The following is a 21,276-nucleotide window of genomic DNA, read 5'->3' as shown; positions in this document are numbered from 1 at the left end:
ATCGAAACATGGCAAAGTAAAGGTTAAATTGTTAGTAACTGTCCTGTGATTTTAAAGATAGTGACATGGAGTTTCTGAAAGATGATGCTGCACAGCTCTAGCAATGACGTGGACTTTGACCACAAAAAAAAAAATATTTTTTGGGAGTTCAGTGAGAGAATCAAAATATCTTAGTCTTTCTTTTTAAGTTGTACACAAACGACCTGACAAATATGAGCCGAATCAGTTTGCCATGTCTCAGGCCTTCCCCTCATGAGACACTATAGCTGAAAATATGGTAAAAATGTGCAAGATTTTTAGCATAGGTTTTCATATTACAGCTCAGGGCCCAAAGAGTTAACACAAAACCATCAATGTCCTGATCTTATGTCAGAATACGACAATAATTCATCCTCGAAGGAAAAGGTAATGCTACATCAACATCTGAATCCTCATGGTGTGTATTAACAAAGATACTTTCACATACAAAATGCTGCATCTTTAGGTGGAGATTATTGTGCTACACCTCAGTTGTGCTGCACATGCTGGACACTAGTTTTTTCTCACCACACTGTTTCACAAAACAACAGGAATAATGTAGCTAGTGTATTGCACTGTGACTTAAAAGGTGAAAGGATATTAGTAAATTGACACACTGCCTCCGTAAGTGTGTGATAACTGCCTTCCAAGATGCTGTATTAAACAATGAATCCTTTATTACTATGAAACTTCTAGCACTCAGCACAGTGCTTTAATAATCAAAATCTAAGCCCTCGACATGTCCCATATTAAGATGGAATAGAAATAGCTTAATTAACAAAGCTGCCAATCGTTACGACATAAGATTCACATTCAGGAGGAGGAGATTAAGTAGCCACCTGGGCATCCTGATCTGGGTTGCCCAAGTTTTCTTCGAAGTATTGTGAGGCAAATACCAGGATGGCTGCTTTCAAAAGACCATACCAGTTTCTTTCCTTGTTCAGTCTAATTTTCACTCACTTAAGGTTAATGACTTTTCTCCTACATTATGAATGGGGGCTAAAACTGTTTAGCAGTAGAAAAGATGAACATTAGAACTGAGCATAACACATGCAATTAGAAGTGTCACTGAAATTAATACCAGAATTTAATCCAACAAAAGAAACAAAAAAAGAACCCCCCCCCCCCCACACACACACACACACACACACACACACACACACACACTCTGTTCTCAGCAACCTGTAACAGCAATAGGATTGATCTGCAGATGGTAAGAACAAAAACAATGTATTTTTAATGTAAATAATCACTTTACTCATCAAACTGTCCTAGTCACAGCTTAAATACCAACAAAAAAAACTTAATATTTAATTGCAGTCAGTTGCTGTAACAGCATTTTCAGTTCTTTCTACGAGCTTTCTGTTTTATCCTTTTACTTTTCCCAGGTCTTGACTGTTTTTTCATTTTGTTTTTCTTCGATTTTCGGAATTCTGACATGTCAGCAAAACTGTCTTTTGTATTAGTCTTCGAGCCCCTTTTCTTCCCTCCAAATCCAAATTTCTTGTCCTTGTATTTCTTCTTAGCTTGTGCCCTGTTAAAATAAAATTTTAGTGTAAAACAATGTCACATTTAACTGTTTAAAATAGCAGCTACTTCTAGTTTCTCAATTTTGCAGTATTTAGCTCAAAAGTTACAGTTCCACAAACGAAGAAATTCACGTAACTGCTTATTTGTTTGTTTCTCCTATATGTTATTCCTTCCTCTCCCACATTTCATTATAATTACAGTCTTGAGATAACACAGTTGATTACTAATGTAAGTCACTGTCTCTCTAATGTAGTAAGAAAGTAAATTTTTAATGTTTTAACTGAAACTGTTCAAGTTTTGGGAAAATAAACACAATCTAGTTTGAACTGTAATGAAGTTAAAATGACTGTTGAAAAGTGTGAGAAAGACCTGAATTGCTCATTGCATACTCAATAAATTTTTTATTACACCATCCGCAGTGATAGAAATCACGCCAACTATGTTGCAGAATCATGATTATGGAACTCTGTACAGTGTGTAAAGTCCATAAATAATAAATTCAATCATAGTGATATTAAACGGATTCAGAGTCAGTTTTATAAGGTCACTGCAGTAGCTATCAGTATTCTTACACAACATCAAAATGATGGCTGGATATTTGACAAGGCACGCCTATGTGGTTCATCAAATACACACATAAATAAATACTCTAGCAAAAACTAAAATCTGTAGTTAATGATCCACATAAGTAAGTCCTCCCACAAATGCAGGTTTAATGAAAACAACTGACAAAAACACAACTACTGCATCATGCTTCAAACATTGCTGGTACAACAAATAAGCCTCAGCAAAGTTAGATAAGATCAGATTAATACTTGTTCCATAGATCAAGAATGTGAAATGTGTTGATTTATCAAAAGGTTTCTTTATATGCTGTAATTCAAGCTTTTATTTTATTTTTTTACTTGTAAGATAACTAATTTATATCTAAAAATTCATCTATTTAGGAGTAAGAGTTGTCATTCAGAAATTCTTTTAATTTGTTTTTAAATGTTGGTTGGCTATCAGTCAGACTTTTGATGCATAACTGGTAAATGATGAAAGATTTCTGTGGCAGTATTATTCACCCATTTCTGTGCCAAAGTTAGATTCAACCCAATGTAGTGAAGATCAACCTTTGTCTTACTGTTGTAGGTATACGCATTACTATTGCTTTTGAATTGGGATGGGTTATTAATACCGAATTTCATAAGAGAATATATATATTGCTATCTGGGCTCCAGCTATTATTCTGGTTACATGCTTTTGTGCAATGAATACTTTTTCCCTTAATGATGAATTACCCCAAAATAGGATACCATACAAAAGCAGTGAATGAAAATAGGCATAGTAAGCTAATTTACTTATATGTTTATCGCCAAAATTTGCAATAACCCTAAAAGCATAAGTAGATGATCTCAAATGTTTCAGCAGATCATAAATGTGTTTCTTCCAATTCAATCTCCAATCAATGCACTCCCCCAAAAAATTTGAATACTCCAGGTTAGCTACAGGCTTCTGTTCAAACTCTACATTTATTAATGGTGTTGTGCCATTTACTGCACAGAACCATATATACTGTGTTTTATCAAAACTTAATGAGAGTCCATTAGCAGAGAAACAATTATTTTCTGAAAGACATTATTTACAATTTCCTCTGCTAACTCTTGTTTGTTGGGTGTGATTACTACACTTTTAACATCAGCAAAAAGAACTAGCTTTGCATCTTCGTGAATATAGAGTGGCAAGTCATTGATATACGGTGTATTAGGAACAATAAGGGACCCAAGACTGAACCCTGTGTGACCCCATTGTTGATACCTCTCCAGTTTGGGAAATCTGTTGATTTTTGCACATATGTAAACTGTTTATTTCAACCTTTTGTACTCTTCCAGTTACATATGAATTAAACCATTTGTGTACTGTCCCACTCATACCATAATGCTTAAGTTTGTCTAGAAGAATTCCATGATTTACATGATCAAAAGTCTCTGTAAGATCAAAGAAAATTACAACTAGTGATGTTTGGTTATTCAGTGCATTTAATATTTGATCAACAAAAGCATATGTAACATCATCTGTTGAAAAGCCTTTCTGAAAACCAAACTGGCATTTTGTTGGTAATTTATTTTTACAAATATGTGAAGCTACCCCTCAATATTAATGATTACTTACTCTACTACATGAAAACAGAAAACAAATGTAAACTGTTACCAAATTAGAAGACTGTCATTAAAAAATACACTCCTGGAAATGGAAAAAAGAACACATTGACACCGGTGTGTCAGACCCACCATACTTGCTCCGGACACTGCGAGAGGGCTGTACAAGCAATGATCACACGCACGGCACAGCGGACACACCAGGAACCGCGGTGTTGGCCGTCGAATGGCGCTAGCTGCGCAGCATTTGTGCACCGCCGCCGTCAGTGTCAGCCAGTTTGCCGTGGCATACGGAGCTCCATCGCAGTCTTTAACACTGGTAGCATGCCGCGACAGCGTGGACGTGAACTGTATGTGCAGTTGACGGACTTTGAGCGAGGGCGTATAGTGGGCATGCGGGAGGCCGGGTGGACGTACCGCCGAATTGCTCAACACGTGGGGCGTGAGGTCTCCACAGTACATCGATGTTGTCGCCAGTGGTCGGCGGAAGGTGCACGTGCCCATCGACCTGGGACCGGACCGCAGCGACGCACAGATGCACGCCAAGACCGTAGGATCCTACGAAGTGCCGTAGGGGACTGCACCGCCACTTCCCAGCAAATTAGGGACACTGTTGCTCCTGGGGTATCGGCGAGGACCATTCGCAACCGTCTCCATCAAGCTGGGCTACGGTCCCGCACACCGTTAGGCCGTCTTCCGCTCACGCCCCAACATCGTGCAGCCCACCTCCAGTGGTGTCGCGACAGGCGTGAATGGAGGGACGAATGGAGACGTGTCGTCTTCAGCAATGAGAGTCGCTTCTGCCTTGGTGCCAATGATGGTCGTATGCGTGTTTGGCGCCGTGCAGGTGAGCGCCACAATTAGGACTGCATACGACCGAGGCACACAGGGCCAACACCCGGCATCATGGTGTGGGGAGCGATCTCCTACACTGGCCGTACACCACTGGTGATCGTCGAGGGGACACTGAATAGTGCACGGTACATCCAAACCGTCATCGAACCCATCGTTCTACCATTCCTAGACCGGCAAGGGAACTTGCTGTTCCAACAGGACAATGCATGTCCGCATGTATCCCGTGCCACCCAACGTGCTCTAGAAGGTGTAAGTCAACTACCCTGGCCAGCAAGATCTCCGGACCTGTCCCCCATTGAGCATGTTTGGGACTGGATGAAGTGTCGTCTCACGCGGTCTGCACGTCCAGCACGAACGCTGGTCCAACTGAGGCGCCAGGTGGAAATGGCATGGCAAGCCGTTCCACAGGACTACATCCAGCATCTCTACGATCGTCTCCATGGGAGAATAGCAGCCTGCATTGCTGCGAAAGGTGGATATACACTGTACTAGTGCCGACATTGTGCATGCTCTGTTGCCTGTGTCTATGTGCCTGTGGTTCTGTCAGTGTGATCATGTGATGTATCTGACCCCAGGAATGTGTCAATAAAGTTTCCCCTTCCTGGGACAATGAATTCACGGTGTTCTTATTTCAATTTCCAGGAGTGTATATGAATTACATAGTTCTGGGTGGTCTGCATAGCTACGAGAGACTTGTGCGTTCATCACGCATGAAACAGTGTGGCTGTATCAATAACCAGGCAGTAGGTTTTTCTGTATGAGCAACTAGGGAAGAGCAAACTGCTGTCCAGTTTTAACCTACTGAAAATAGATACAGCAGATAACCACAGATACGAAGAGGAGTGCAATCACTTTCCTTTCGGCAAGCCATTCAGACATGATGTATATTTCTTCCGTAAGAATCTTTCGGTCCGTATGTAATCTTAGTACACGTATCTAACATGATCAAATAGTTCATACGAGTACCCATTATTTGCAAAATCTGGAGCCTGTGGAATAGTATGTGGCCTAACACAGCATGAAATGAAGGTTCGAAAGTTGCATTCTCAAGCATTCAGCTGAGTTCAGGCATGTCAACATTAATACTGATACTGAGGCATAGATTTTAAAGTCAGCTTTGGATTTCACAGTGTGCATGTCTTTTTCAACTTTTGACTTGCAGTAAAACCCAGTAACAACAAATCCGTTTTTAATAAATTCCTGCATTTAACAAATATTTCCAATGGCTGGGGTGAAATTTCTGTTGTTGTTGTCCTCAGTCTGAAGACTGGTTTGATGCAGCTCTCCACAATATTTCAAAAAACTTTTATTCTCTTACTGTCTTAACACACTATTGTCATGTTGTCTTCTGTAAAAGACTGCATTTAGGACAAATACTTTGAAGAAGAGACTTCTTATTACATGTTGAAATGTTATTCTTTTTCAGAGGCACAATGAAACCCCATTTGGGGGTTTTCTGTGCAGAAAGTGTACACACAACCAGGGGAATTCCTGTGAAGTAATTATTAGTTAGGAACAGAGCCAGGAGTAAACAATTAAGTGTAAGTATGAAAGTTAATTAACATCAATGATTACTTTCAGTAGGGTTAAGTACCAAATAGTTGTGACATAATGAATCAACACCATAACGGGTGATAGCATACTGTTCGGAAGATGCATGGAACAGCAGCTGCAGTACTTAATACACATCATGTGAAACACAGCAATTATCTGCATTGATGTGTGGATGAATTGCACTCAAATTCAAAATCAAACAAAAGATCCACTATGTATCTAACACAATGCAACTCTCTCTTCTCTTTACAACATTTTATTGTTTAAAATATTATAACTACTTTAATAACAAAAAACCTTACCATTTATTTTTGCCATCGAACTTAGACCCTTGAGCATTCAACTTTCTCTGTTGTGGCTTTTTGTCATCCAAAAAGTCAAGATCCTGCCGCACCTTCTTGCGAAATTTCTTTACTTCCTCCAACATTTCTTTCTTTTCACTTGCTCTCTTTAGTTTACTCTGCACTTGAATTTGTTTCTGCATTTTACGCATTTGTCGTATTTGGCGAACTTTCTCACTGCGTTCAGCAGCATGTTGTTTTTTCTGAAGATGTTCCCGAACCTGTAACAGGAAGGCAGAACTGAGATATCATTCTTTATTCTTATCAAATTTTCAAGCTGTGTGAAACAAGTAACAAGAAAACTTAAACATTTCCATCAGTAGGCAATCATAGTGAGAAAGCATAAAATAATATAGCAGAAAAAACTGGAAGTTATTTATAGGCTTGCTAAGATGCCATGCTACAATTTAAATAATAAAATGGACTATTAATGATGATGAGTTACATCTCAACTAAGTATGAATGTCTTTTGAGGAGAGATGTAAATAAGAAGCCAACCTTTACAAGGGCTGATGTAAGAAGTTATCAAACTGTCAGTTTCATGACAATATTCATGAATACATAGCTTATATGGACTTTAAACAAGAACCAGGAGAGCAGAATAAGAATAATAATAATAATAATAATAATAATAATAATAATAATAATAATAATAATAATAAATCCCGTGGAGGCCCGGGAAAAGAATAGGCCTCCGGTATGTTCCGCCAGTCGTAAAAGGCGACGAAAAGAACAAACCACTAATAGGGCTAACCCCCCTTTTAGTGTGATTACTTGGTTCAGGACAGAACTAAGGAAGCCTCGGACAAGCGCCGTCATGGTCGGGGACGACACTTGAACCCTATGCCTGCCCACAAAGGTAACGACACTGCTAACCAACTGGAAAATGATTTAAATCCAAATAGAGGTGTTTTGCAGGATATGCTTCCTGGAACCACCCTAGAAGGAAAACAAAGACAGAGGATGAGATGGTCAGATGAAGTTAATCAACACCTCACGTTCTGTTATTACCAAGCAACAAACCTAGGAACCAACACAACTGGATACAGATCACAAGTATACACAACATTTATTACCAGATACCCAGAATTAAAATTTTTAACAGAACGACAACTAGCTGATCAGATCCGTGTAATAATCAAAAATAACAGGATACCCCAGTCAGAACTACAAAACATCAAACAACAAGTACAACAAATACTGGAACAAAATAATGTGCAACCAGAAGAAGAAGAAAATACAGTAATGAACTCAAACATCCCAGAGCAAACAAACAAAGACCAACACGCATCAATTAAACAATCAGAGGAAAACGAAATCTTAAGACAGCCACCAGAACAAGCACAAATAGAACACGAAGTGACACACATGTTAGATATAGAAGAGAAATTTCAACTAACATATACATAGAATACAAAGACACAAATACAGACATTAGACCATTCTTGCATAGACCGCCAAATAACCCACAAGTCGAAACAACAATAAAAACTATCAACACAATCATACACAGCAAAATAAATGAAAACACAACTATGGAAGAGTTACAACTACTGGTTTATATATGGTTTATATAGGAGCACTCACTACACTAAATATACACACTAGGCAGAGATCAGAACCAACCAACACACAGAAGAAACCCACAAAACCAGCATGGCAACACAGGCTACAGATCAGAATAGAAAAAACTGAGAAAAGACATTGGACAGCTAACACAATTTATAAGAAATGAAATGTCAGGAAAAAAACGAAAGAAGGTTAGGTAAAATCTCACAACAAGAAGCGATAGAGCAATTAGATGAAAAGAAGCAAAAATTACAAGCAATGGCCAAACGACTTAGAAGATACAAAAAAAGTGAAAATAGAAGGAAACAAAATCAAACATTCAACACAAACCAAAAGAAATTTTACCAGACAATAGATAACACACACATTAAAATAGACAATCCACCAAGCATAACAGACATGGAACACTTCTGGAACAACATATGGTCAAACCCGGTACAACATAACAGGCATGCACGGTGGATACAAGCAGAAACAGACACATACAAGATGATACCGCGAATGCCTGAAGTGATAATTTTGCAACATGAAGTCACCCAAGCAATTAATTCTACTCACAATTGGAAAGCCCATGGAAAAGATAAAATACCAAATTCTGGCTAAAGAAGTTCACCTCAACACATTCACATCTAACTAAATTATTTAACATATGAATATAATAGAGGGAAACATTCCACGTGGGAAAAATTTATCTAAAAACAAAGATGATGTGAATGAGATTCTCACTCTGCAGCGGAGTGTGCGCTGATATGAAACTTCCTGGCAGATTAAAACTGTGTGCCCGACCGAGACTCGAACTCGGGACCTTTGCCTATCGCGTGCAAGTGCTCTACCATCTGAGCTACCTAAGCACAACTCACGCCCGCTACTCACAGCTTTACTTCTGCCAGTATCTCGTCTCCTACCTTCCAAACTTTACAGAAGCTCTTCTGCGAAACTTGCAGAACTAGCACTCCTGAAAGAAAGGATACTGCGGAGATATGGCTTAGCCACAGCCTGGGGAATGTTTCCAGAATGAGATTCTCACTCTCTGCAGCGGAGTGTGCGCTGATATGAAACTTCCTGGCAGATTAAAACTGTGTGCCTGACCGAGACTCGAACTCTGGACCTTTGCCTATCGCAGGCAAGTGCTCTACCATCTGAGCTACCGAAGCACGACTCACGCCCGCTACTCACAGCTTTACTTCTGCCAGTATCTCGTCTCCTACCTTCCAAACTTTACAGAAGCTGCTTGTGTCTGTGTATGTGCGGATGGATGTGTGTGTGTGTGTGTGTGTGTGTGTGTGTGTGTGTGTGTGTGTGTGTGTGTGTGTGTGTGTGTGTGTGCGCGCGCTCGAGTGTATACCTGTACTTTTTCCCCCTAAGGTGAGTCTTTCCGCTCCCGGGATTGGAATGACTCCTTACCCTCTCTCTTAAAACCCACATCCTTTCGTCTTTCCCTCTCCTTCCCTCTTTCCTGACGAAGCAGCCGTTGGTTGTGAAAGCTAGAATTTTGTGTGTTTGTTTGTGTGTCTATCGACCTCCCAGCGCTTTTGTTTGGTAAGTCTCATTATCTTTGTTTTTAGATATAAATTATTTAACAGTTACGTTGCAGACCCGTACACATTCCCTGATTCACTTACACATGGAATAACTTATCTGAAACCTAAAGATCAAGCAGACACAGCAAACCCAGCTAAATATCGCCCCATAACATGCCTACCAACAATATACAAAATATTAACTTCAGTCATCACACAGAAATTAATGACACATACAACACAGAACAAAATTATAAATGAAGAACAAAAAGGCTGTTGCAAAGGAGCACGAGGATGTAAAGAGCAACTGATAATAGATGCAGAGGTGACATATCAAGCTAAAACTAAACAAAGGTGCTACACTATGCATACATTGATTACCAAAAAGCTTTTCATAGTGTACCCCACTCATGGTTACTACAAATATTGGAAATATACAAAGTAGATCCTAAATTGATACAGTTCCTAAACATAGTAATGAAAAATTGGAAAACCACACTTAATATACAAACAAATTCAAATAATATCACATCACAGCCAATACAGATTAAGCGTGGAATATACCAAGGAGACTCATTAAGTCCTTTCTGGTTCTGCCTTGCTCTAAACCCACTATCCAACATGCTAAATAATACAAATTATGGATACAATATTACTGGAACATACCAACATAAAATCACACATTTGCTACACATGGATGATCTAAAACTACTGGCAGCAACGAATCAACAACTCAACCAATTACTAAAGATAACAGAAGTATTCAGCAATGATATAAATATGGCTTTTGGAACAGACAAATGTAAGAAAAATAGCATAGTCAAGGGAAAACACACTACACAAGAAGATTACATATCGGATAGCCACAGCAACTGCATAGAAGCGATGGAAAAAACAGATGCCTATAAATATCTAGGATACAGACAAAAAATAGGAATAGCTAATACAAATATTAAAGAAGAACTAAAAGAAAAATATAGACAAAGACTAACAAAAATACTGAAAACAGAATTGACAGCAAGAAACAAGACAAAAGCTATAAATACTTATGCTATACCAATATTGACCTACTCATTTGGAGTAGTGAAATGGAGTAACACAGACCTAGAAGCACTCAATACACTTACACGATCACAGTGCCACAAATATAGAATACATAACATACATTCAGCAACTGAAAGATTCACATTAAGCAGAAAGGAAGGAGGAAGGGGATTTATAGACATAAAAAACCTACATTATGGACAGGTAGACAATTTAAGAAAATTCTTTCTAGAACGAGCAGAATCTAGCAAAATACACAAAGCAATCACTCATATAAATACATCGGCTACACCACTGCAATTTCACAACCACTTCTACAACCCTTTAGATCACATAACATCAACAGATACGAAGAAAGTAAATTGGAAAAAGAAAACACTACATGGCAAGCTCCCGTATCATCTAACAGAGCCACACATCGATCAAGACGCATCCAACACATGGCTAAGAAAAGGCAATATATACAGTGAGACGGAAGGATTCATGATTGCAATACAGGATCAAACAATAAACACCAGATATTACAGCAAGCATATTATTAAAGATCCCAATACCACAACAGATAAATGCAGACTTTGCAAACAACAAATAGAAACAGTAGATCACATCACAAGCGGGTGTACAATACTAGCAAATACAGAATACCCCAGAAGACATGACAATGTAGCAAAAATAATACATCAACAGCTTGCCTTACAACATAAACTTATAAAACAACACGTTCCCACATACAAGTATGCACCACAAAATGTACTGGAGAATGATGAATACAAATTATACTGGAACAGAACCATTATAACAGATAAAACAACACCACATAACAAACCTGACATCATACTCACCAATAAAAAGAAGAAATTAACACAACTAATCAAAATATCCATACCCAATACAACAAATATACAAAAGAAAACAGGAGAAAAAAATTGAAAAATACATCCAACTGGCTGAGGAAGTCAAGGACATGTGGCATCAGGATAAAGTTGACATTATACCAATTATACTATCAACTACAGGAGTCATACCTCACAATATCCACCAGTACATCAATGCAATACAGCTACATCCAAACTAATATAAACAACTACAGAAATCCGTAATTATTGATACATGTTCAATCACCCGAAAGTTCCTAAATGCAATATAACATATACCGTACAGTTAAAAGGAAGTCACGCTTGATCAAGGTCCGCGTCACTTTCCATTTTTGACCAGACATAACGTCTGAGAAAAGAAAGAAAGAAAATAATAATAAATTAAGAAAACCTCACTTTTAGTGACAGACAGTAAATGAGAATTTAATGATTAACCTAATAATAACTTGTCATTAGGTATGTGTATGAAGGATACATAATTGTGAAAAGCATATGCACAGACAAGACTAATATGGCAGTACATGATACATAAGCATTTCTGTAGTGTCTGAGCAATCCTGTGGCCAGTTCTGCCAGCTGCCACTTAACAACTGAGGGCCTGGAGACCTGAATACGCCCTTATAGAGATGCTACCCACATCAGCTGTCAGAGGTGTGGTGCACATGCAAGGTGGACTTTATGACAGCAGTAAGGGACCTGGCTGCCACTGGCGGACATCACAAGTAGTTGCGGGCATGTCATTTGAATGTCAATACACACTATGCTTCCCATAGTGGCCCAACTTCGTCCACTGTGATCAGTAGATGTAGTAACTGGCAGGTTACTATACTCCTACTTCCTTGTGGAGAGAAAGACCAGGTGGTGCCATCCATGATGCTGTGACTGAAGAGACATCCATGGCGTCCACAGCTGTGCCTGGTGTGGCAGCCAAAAAGTGCAAGAAGTTACCAATCCACTTGGACCAGCACACACAGATGAAACTATTGTGAACAGAACCCTGCTGCCTGCAAACCCTGGGGCAACCAGTGGACAGGACCAGCGATGGGGATGGGAGCCATCTCGATGTAAGGGTCTATGATGAGTGATGTCGGTACAAGCAGTGAAGATGACAGAACAGAGAGGAGAGGCTCTGGAAATGGAGACCTGGTTTCCATCCTCACTGATGGTTGTATCTGTTCAGTTCAGTGGCTTCAGGAAGCCATCGGTGCTGACAAAACCCTTGGCGGGTGGGCACGACCACACCTGCTTGACACCAGGAGTGGACGGGGCAGACAAAGAACTAAGCAACAGGACTAGGGCCCAAGGAGAGGGCCTTGCGCCCATTCTGGGACGCAACTGGTTCCGTTGGTGTGCCAAGAGTCAATCTATGGCTGTAGATAATGGCCGGGATCCAGTAACGGTGCCATCCATACACCCTGGCCCATACTGGTGTGCCACACGCAAAAGTTGACAAAACCAGGGCTGTTTGGGAACGCCTGCCCGGCAGCGAGACGTTGCACAGTGTCCACTGCTGAAGGCCATGCAGAAACTCACGTGGACTCTTGGCTCCAATTGGCTTTCATTCTAAGAGAACTTCCTACCTGGGAAATTTTCTACATATTTGCACATCTGTTTCTTGAACATTCAGAAAGGCATTCGGCCTAGTCTTTCGAATGCAGATGGCAGGGAGATGCTGGCACATGGCAAATGCCACTGCATGTCCTTTTAAGGCTGCACCACGAACTGACGACTACTGTCTGAAATCTGGGTGCAAGGCAAGCCTTATGCAGAGACTTTCTTCAACAGGGACATGACAGTCATATCTGCTGCCACAGACGGACAATGAATGAAATAAGGAAAACGAAAAAAAAGCAACATCTGCTTACAACCAGGAAGTGTCTACAGAGGACCACCAAAATCAACGTTGACTCGCAAGCTATGGCAAAAAAGCAGTGCATGGTACTGTCTGCTGACATGAACACTTGCAGTTGGCTGCGACAAGATGTTCCACCTCCTAACTAATGCCCAGCCAAAACGATTGTCGGTGTGCCAATGTTTTGTGCAAGAGGCCCCCAGCGACACTGATATAATAAGCAGATGATCTCCTGCCACCATAGTCACTAGAAGTACAACACAAGAAATAAACCTTTCTGTTGACAGGAGAATAATACCATCCAACAGGGAGTGCAATGGTGCAATTCATAAAAATTCCGGAGGTGGTTCAATGCCCGACTTGACTGTCTGCCATGTACATCATCTCCATATCTAGTGGAAAACAAAGCAGTTACTACTGGTCAAACAAGGGGTCAGGGCCCATGAGAAGCCAGGACAAAGCATCCACATTCACATGTTGCAATATGGGATGAAAATTGATCCCACAATTGTAAGGGGGCAAGAACAGAGACCAACACTGAAGACGATGAGTGGCTTTGTCCAGTATGGATGCAGCCAGGCTAAAAAGGGAAACCAAGGGCTTATGGGCAATAATTAAATTAAATTTTTTAAGGCACAGACAATAGCAGCAGCTTCTTTCTCCACCTGAGAATAATGTTGCCGAGCTGAGGTGTGTGTTTCTGACACACAAAGGCAACAGGCTGTTCAGACCATCTGAACAGTGACAGGCCAGGACTGCCCCAGCCCGTACTGGGATGTGTCCGGGGTAACTACCAGACATTTGCCAGGTTGAAATGTTGCACTGAGCGAAGACGATCCTTCATCTGCACAAAAACATCCTCCTAGAGTGCAGACCAAACAAAATGAGCATTTTTCTGAAATAGCAGATGCAAGTGGTGAGACATAGAAACCACTCTTGTAATAAACTTGCTATAGTATGCCACTTTATCAAGTAATGCCTGAAGTTCATGTAGATTAGATGGACAAAGCAAAGCCATAATGGAGTGAAATGTTGTTCCAATGGGCGCATGCCTTGCCAGGACATTTCATGATCCATATATACAATGGAAGGCTGGACAAGTAAAGACTTTGTGAGATTACATTTGAGGCCCGCAGCCTGTACACCCGTAAACAAAGAATGTAGGTTAAACAGGTGATTCTCCATGGTAGTACATGTCGTGCCAATATCAAGATAGTTAATGCAATGAGGAACACTTCTCTCTAACCTGGTCTAAGAAACACTGGCACACTAGCTACCCAAAACATCAGCTGTTGATACTAACAGAGGCTGAAAGGCATATTAACCACAACTAACTGTTTTGATGCATCATCCAACGGAATTTGAAGATAGGCTTAGGCCAAGTTTATTTTCAAAAAGAAGTGACTCCTACCAACTTTGTGAGCAAGTTCTCTGGCAAAGCATGGGATAAGTTTCTATGACTGCAACTGCATTAATAGTGACCTTGAAGTTGCCACAGACCTGAATCTGACCGGACAGCTGCTTTACAATAACTAAAGGTGTGCACACTGTATTAATTACGTGCAATGACATTAAGCAATCCATTGGGTGATTGGTTGGTGGGGACAATGGGGGAAGAGGGGTGCAAATAGCACAGTCATTGGCCACACTATTCGAAGTGACAGAAACAACGCAAACAGCACAGCTCACTCAATGGGAACGGAAAATGGGCAAAGAGGCAAAAGGAGTCAAGGCAGCAGGAAGAATAAAGAAAAGGAGATTGGGAGCAGGGGGGCAGTGCTGGGGGCACCGGCACTACTGCTGACCCATCCATATCCCCACGTCATATCACGAGTGCGACCCAACAGGGATGACACCACGGGAAGAAGACGCAAGAAAAGGAGAAGCAAAACAGCACAAAAGACCACACAAAACATTCAAAAAAAGGGGATGAGGGTCGTCAGCATGAAGGTAAGGAAAAAGGCCTCCCAAACCAACACCAATGCTAACTGTGGGACTCCAATTCTGGAAGGACATTCAGGTACTTAAATCTGGGAGGACAAACCACTTTCATGGAGAAAACTGTAAGACTGACATAGCCTTGCTAGGGTTGTCTGCTAACACCTGTGACAAAGAGAGTGGGAGGGTGTATTTAGTGTGAAGGGCCAAAAGGCAGGGACAGTCTAGCAAAATATAGATCACCATCAGGGGAGGGGGGCACAGCAACAGAGGGAGGCAGGGAGGGGCGGGTCACAGCAGCTGACTACGGAGTAAAAAACCATGGGTCAACCTGGTATGGCCAATACAAAGACTGCAGAGGATGGTAGATTCCTGCAAAGAAAGGAAGGAAGAATACCACATGGTGGGAGTCTCCTTAACTGTACCAATTTTACTGAATGGGGTTGTCTACCCCCCCCCCCCCCCCCCCCATCAGTTTGCCCATGACTGACCAAAATGGAATCTGATGTGATGCTGAAAATCCACCCCCAGAGGGGGCAAGGAGAGTTACGGGAGGGGGGGGGGGGGGGCCTCATTACCCAGGATATCCACATGGATGGGAACCCAAAGGAAATCAACCAAAAAAGCAGTATAGTCAAGACTGGCAAGATGGTCGCGGTTGGTAGAGACCAAGGGACGGCAAGGAAAACACAGGGCAATAGCCTGAAGGCTACTCACCGAACCATACATAACAAAATTTGGGTGAGGGAGGACCAATTAATAAAGCAGAGGGCCTGGCAAATGCACGTCAGTTCCATAGTAAGTACCCCACAAGTGGCAGGAAAGAGATGGTGTTCCATGCCAACAGAAGATGTGAAGGGATACCCCCTTGTGATCAACAGACTTAGAGATCTGTAAAAAACAATAGAATCCTGAATCTTCCATAAGAGTGTTGGAACAAATAACAGAACAGCATCAGAGTTTGTTTTGTTTTGTTTCGTTTTAGGGCGCAAAAAACAACTGAGGTCATAAGCACCCAAGTCGAAACTATAGAATGCAAACACAGAGACAAAGGAAACGACTATATGTCAGTCCCAATGGACATAATAGGAGACATCTAAACAAGGCACATGAAAAAAACCACCATACAAAAATGGAGATCCAAAACTAATTTTCCTGAATAAAGGTGTCCAACAAGGCTGAACTCACACGCACCTTGAAAACTCGATCTCGTAACGGCAGGCGCCCACAGAAGCGCCAAGTGTATAGAGTACGGAGGATACCAGTTCTCCAGCAGGTGTCGTAGGCCTTCTCCAAATCGAAAAACACGGCCACAGTCTGGGGTTTCCACAGAAAACTATTCATGACATGGGTGGACAAAGTAACAAGATGGTCAACAGCAGAACACTGCGCTCTAAATCCACACTGTGCATTCGTGAGTAAATGGCGAGACTCAAGCCACCACACCAGCTGGGCATGAATCATATGGTCCATTACCTTGCAATCGCAGCTGGTAAGAGAGATGGGGTGGTTGCTAAAAGGAAGGTTTTTGTCCTTACAGGGTTTAGGGATGGGTATGACAGTGGCATCACGCGAACATCCAGGAAATGTGCCCTCAGCCCAGTTGCGGTTGTATGTGTTAAGCAGAAAGTGCTTGCCTGCAAGAGAGAGGTGCTGCAACATTTGAATATGGATAGCATCTGGCCCTAGGGCAGAGGAATGGGATAAACTGATAGCATGATAAACTGATAGCATGATCTAGCTCCCTCATAGTGAAGGCGGCATTGTAGCACTCACGATTCAGAGAAGAGAAGGGTATCACCCAAGCCACCTCCACTCTTTTCCGATGGATAAAGGCAGGGTGATAGTGGGAAGAACTTGGAAACTTCTGCAAAATGGTAGCCCAAGGTGTTGGAGATAGCAACAGGAACCACGATGACATCGGCACGCACTGTCAGGTCAGAAATGGGGAGGAGTAGTAGTAGTAGTAGTAGTAGTAGTAGTAGAAGGGTTTTGTGGGCGCACGACAGCAAGGTCTTCAGCGCCTGTTCAGTATCATAGTGAGACGGGTGTCAAGAAAAAAACTCAGAACATTTACATCGAACGGAACATAAAACACGGGGAACAATCAGTGAAAAATATGCGCTCACCCACACCGAACCGTGGGATGAAGCAGGGTGTCAGCAGTAAAACACGGACAACACAGGAAGAAAAAGGTAGAGGGAGCTAAAACAATGGAGCAGATGGAAGTGGCTGGCTGACCGCAAGGAAAAAGGGAGGAGTCAGCCACTCTGCAATACACTAAAACCGCCAGCCTAAAAGTTTAGGCCAGAGTCCAGACACATCACAAAACTTAAAAACCCTAGACACACAAGTCTCATCGTTAGCTAAAACACAGGGCAGATCCCCATCAACTTGTGCCTCTGCCCTTGCATCACGGTATAAAACGCAGCCTGTTAAAATGTGCCGGACAGAGATGTGCACACCACAAGCATCACAAAACGGAGGATCCTCCCGCCGTAATAAATAGCTATGCGTCAGAGGACAGTGCCTGATCCGAAGACGTGTGAGGGCCACCTCTTCCTGCCTGAGCAGCCGGCAGGAGGAACGCCACGGCCGAGTGGTTGACTTTACCGACCGCAGTTTATTGGTCGTCACCGCCAGCCATGGAACTGGGGAACTGGATCTTGGTCCCAGAGAGCCGTCTTAGGTTGGCCCACATGACAGACGTGGTTTTGGAACTGTTAAAAGAACTAATGAATGAAATCCAACTAGCTCTTTTGCTATCCCGAAGAACTCTACAATACTTTGCACATATCTGTTTATAATGAATGCAGTTCTCCAGTGTAGGGTGGCAGTTAAAAACTGTGGAAAGCACATCTCTATGCGCGAATTGCTTCGCGGCGTGCCTCAGCCCACCAAGGGACTGGGACAAGACATGGTAAAGAGGAAGTGTGAGGAATGGAATGTTCTGCAGCAGTAAGGATAACGGTGGTGAGATAGTCCACCTGGTCATCACAACTGAGGAAATCTTGTTCTGCGAAGGTCACCAGAGAGGTATAATGCTGCCAGTCACAGCCTTAGTAAGCTGCCGTTTGGGAACGCATGTGGATGGGGTAGGAGTCAGCAGACGCAGAGCACAAGGGGAAAGGTGGCTCGAGTAGGTGTCAGAAAGAACGGACCACTCAAGACGATGGGCAAGCTGGGCAGTGCAAAAGGAGAGGTCCAAATGGGAATAGGTGTGCGAGGAGTCAGAAAGGAAAGTGGGAGCACCAGTGTTAAGGCAGAAGAGATTAAGTTGGTTAAGAATGTCAGCCAAGAGGGCAACCTCTCTGGCAGGTCCTGGGAGAACTCCAAAGGGGATGATGTGCATTAAAGTCACCGAGTAGCAAAAATGATGGAGGTAGCTGCCCAATATGCTGAAGGAAGTCTGCCCTGGTGACATTGAAGGATGGAGGTACTTAAATGGTACAAAGGGAGAAAGTCAGGTGGGGAAGGAAGAGGCGAACAGCAACAGCTTGAAGACAAGTAGTCAGGGAGATGGACTACCTATGAAGGTCATCCCAGATAAGCAGCACGATGCCCCCATGAGATGAGATGCCAACCTCAGGGGGAAGGTCAAAATGAATTGGTAAGTAATGTGGAAGCTCAAAGCGGTCTTGAGGGTGCAATTTCATTTCCTGAAGGCAGAGTACAAGGGGATGCTGTGATGCTAGAAGCAGCCGTAAATCCTCTATGTGGGACTGAAGGCCGCGAACGTACCATTGGAGGGCAGTCATGAGGAGCAAGAAATGTAGGGGTGTCAACTCAGTGTCTGCCGACGGACAGCCGGTGGAGAATTGCTACTACAGGGCACAGAAGGAGGAGGATCCTGCTCCATGGGGTCCACAGAAGCATCGGCATGCTTGGGCGGTCGGTCAGTGGAATCCAACGATGAAAAACGGTTGGTGGTGCGCACTGGGTGAGACAGAGGCTGGCCGGGCTGAGTGACCACGTGGCAACACTGTCGAGCAGGAGAGCAGGATCTTTAAGTTGGTGAAGGGGAAGACTGTTTGTCTTTAGTGGACTTCTTCAAGCCCTTCTGGTTTGCGGAAGACTTGAGTGTAGTTTGGCTGGAGGGACAGAGGAAGTCTTCTCTGGAGTACTCCTTCTGGCCTTTCCTGCCTGCCGGTTGTGTAGTGGGAAGCTTCGCCCCTTTAGGTGTAGCCACATCCCTCATGGAGCAACGGGTAACAAGAACTGAACTATAACTGCCACAAGGGAGAACACAGGGTTTGCGACTAGCCAGTAATTTGTGAGCTAGGGTAAGGCACTTTTTTCTTTACCCGAATCTCTTGAATAGCCCGCTTACCTAGAAACATGGTACAATCCCAGGAGGAGGCGACGTGGCCGCCATTACAGTTGACACAGTAGGGAGAGGTGGACATTTGCCCTCGTGTGCATCCCTGCCACAGGTTACACATTTGGCCAGGTGTTGACAAGACATTCTAGTGTGATTGAACCGATGACACTGGTAACAGCGCATCGGAATCAGAATTTAGGGCCGGACTGTAATGATTTTGTAGTCTGCTTTAATCTTGAACAGCAACACCATCCTACCAAAGGCGAGGGATAGAATGTGGGAGGGCACCAAGGAGGAATCGACCTTTTTCATTACACAATGTACGGCAATGACACCCTGATCAGAGAGGTAAGATTGTGTTTCAGCCTTGGTTAGACCGTCAAGCAGCCAGGTGTAAATTACACCATGGGCAGAATTCAAAGTTGTACGTGCCTTGAAACAAACAGGGTAGCAGTGGAGAAACGAGGCAGCAAGTAGTAGTTGTGCTTGAGCATCAGAAGCTGTCTCTTGCCAGGATTTCACAGGACCAGCAATGGCATCAACACCTTTCTGAACAATAAACGGATTGACCGTGGCAAAGGACTGACCGTCCTCAGTACGTGATGCCACAAGGAACCGTGGTGCAGTGGGAAGGGTCTTCGAATCAGTAGCCTCATTATGTTTACGTTTCGTCAACATTGATGCAGAGGATGAGTGACTCATCGCGAGGAAATTGCCCACGATTGTCAGCGTCTCCATTGGCATGCTCCTTCCCCTTCACAAGGGGGCATACCTGCCTTAGGTGATTGTTCACACCTCAGGTCACATCTCCCGAAAACCTGATGGAGGGACCAATGGGCAATCTGGGAAGGTTGCAGCTCAGGTAATCACCCCTTCCTGGGCCTGGCCTGTACCAGGGGGTACATGCAAACCCTACCTGTCGACCTGGGGCTGGAAATTATGTGTTACCTAGTCACCTTTTAAGCGTCAGATGCATGGGCCGGCCTTCCGGAACACACAGGGAGGAAGAAGAAAAAAAGAGGATCCTCAAATGCCGAAGCGGAGGAACGAGAGGATAAGGGAAACAAAGAAATGAAAAATGAGCCAAAAAGAAAGTTGAGACTGTACACACGTCAGTAACAGAATGCAGAACATTCCCAATAATACCCCAGACATGTTCCTGAAGGGAGGGGAAAAAGGGAAGCAAGAGGATGGACATGCAGCACAGAAGGGAAAAAGCGCTGCAACGGCTGGGGCCCTGTGGTAGCCAAGCACAAACCCGTCAAATAGTGGCTAGCCCGCTGAGGGAGGGAGGAGGGGAGGGGGGGTTGGAACTCAATGGGGTTGGAACCACCAGAGTGGCATAGGCTTTTGAACTCCAGGAGAGATCCATCCGAATCTGGTGAGAGAGAAAGGGGGAACAGGATGAAGAGGGAAGATCGAAATCACAGCAGAGAGAAGCACGATGAAGCCCAACCAGTAAATCCACTGCAGGGCAGACAGTGGACGGATGACATCCGGAAGCCTTGGAGGGTGGGGGGGGGGGGGGGGGGGGGGGGGGGGGGGGGGGGATAGGAGGGTAAGGAAAGAGCTTATAGCAATGGAAAAGAGAAAAGATAATGAGGAGGTGGGACCGCTGAACCAAAAGTGGCAGGATCCCAGCACCAACCAGAAGATTACTGACAGGGCTAGAAACGGTGTGGAAGGAGCAACTGAGCCATAAACTTGACAGCCGTAGT

General features: G+C 43.1%; 1 protein-coding gene across 1 annotated transcript in view; it reads right to left on the bottom strand.

Annotated features, from left to right (window-relative positions):
• Nucleotides 1-1,251: 1,251 nt before the first annotated feature.
• LOC126145525 (probable rRNA-processing protein EBP2 homolog) overlaps nucleotides 1,252-21,276 on the bottom strand; it is a 41,197-nt gene continuing 21,172 nt past the window's right edge. The window contains exons 5-6 of the mRNA XM_049915564.1: nucleotides 6,401-6,660; nucleotides 1,252-1,552 (exon numbers count right to left, since the gene is read on the bottom strand). Of these exons, the coding sequence (XP_049771521.1) occupies nucleotides 1,360-1,552; nucleotides 6,401-6,660 (453 nt within the window). The 3' untranslated portion in view covers nucleotides 1,252-1,359. The remainder of the gene's footprint in view (nucleotides 1,553-6,400; nucleotides 6,661-21,276) is intronic.

This window comes from Schistocerca cancellata, chromosome 2 (assembly GCF_023864275.1).
Source record: "Schistocerca cancellata isolate TAMUIC-IGC-003103 chromosome 2, iqSchCanc2.1, whole genome shotgun sequence".
Lineage (NCBI taxonomy): Eukaryota > Metazoa > Arthropoda > Insecta > Orthoptera > Acrididae > Schistocerca > Schistocerca cancellata.
The sequence above is the reverse complement of the archived record's forward strand: the minus strand, read 5'-3'. Positions and strand labels throughout refer to the sequence as shown.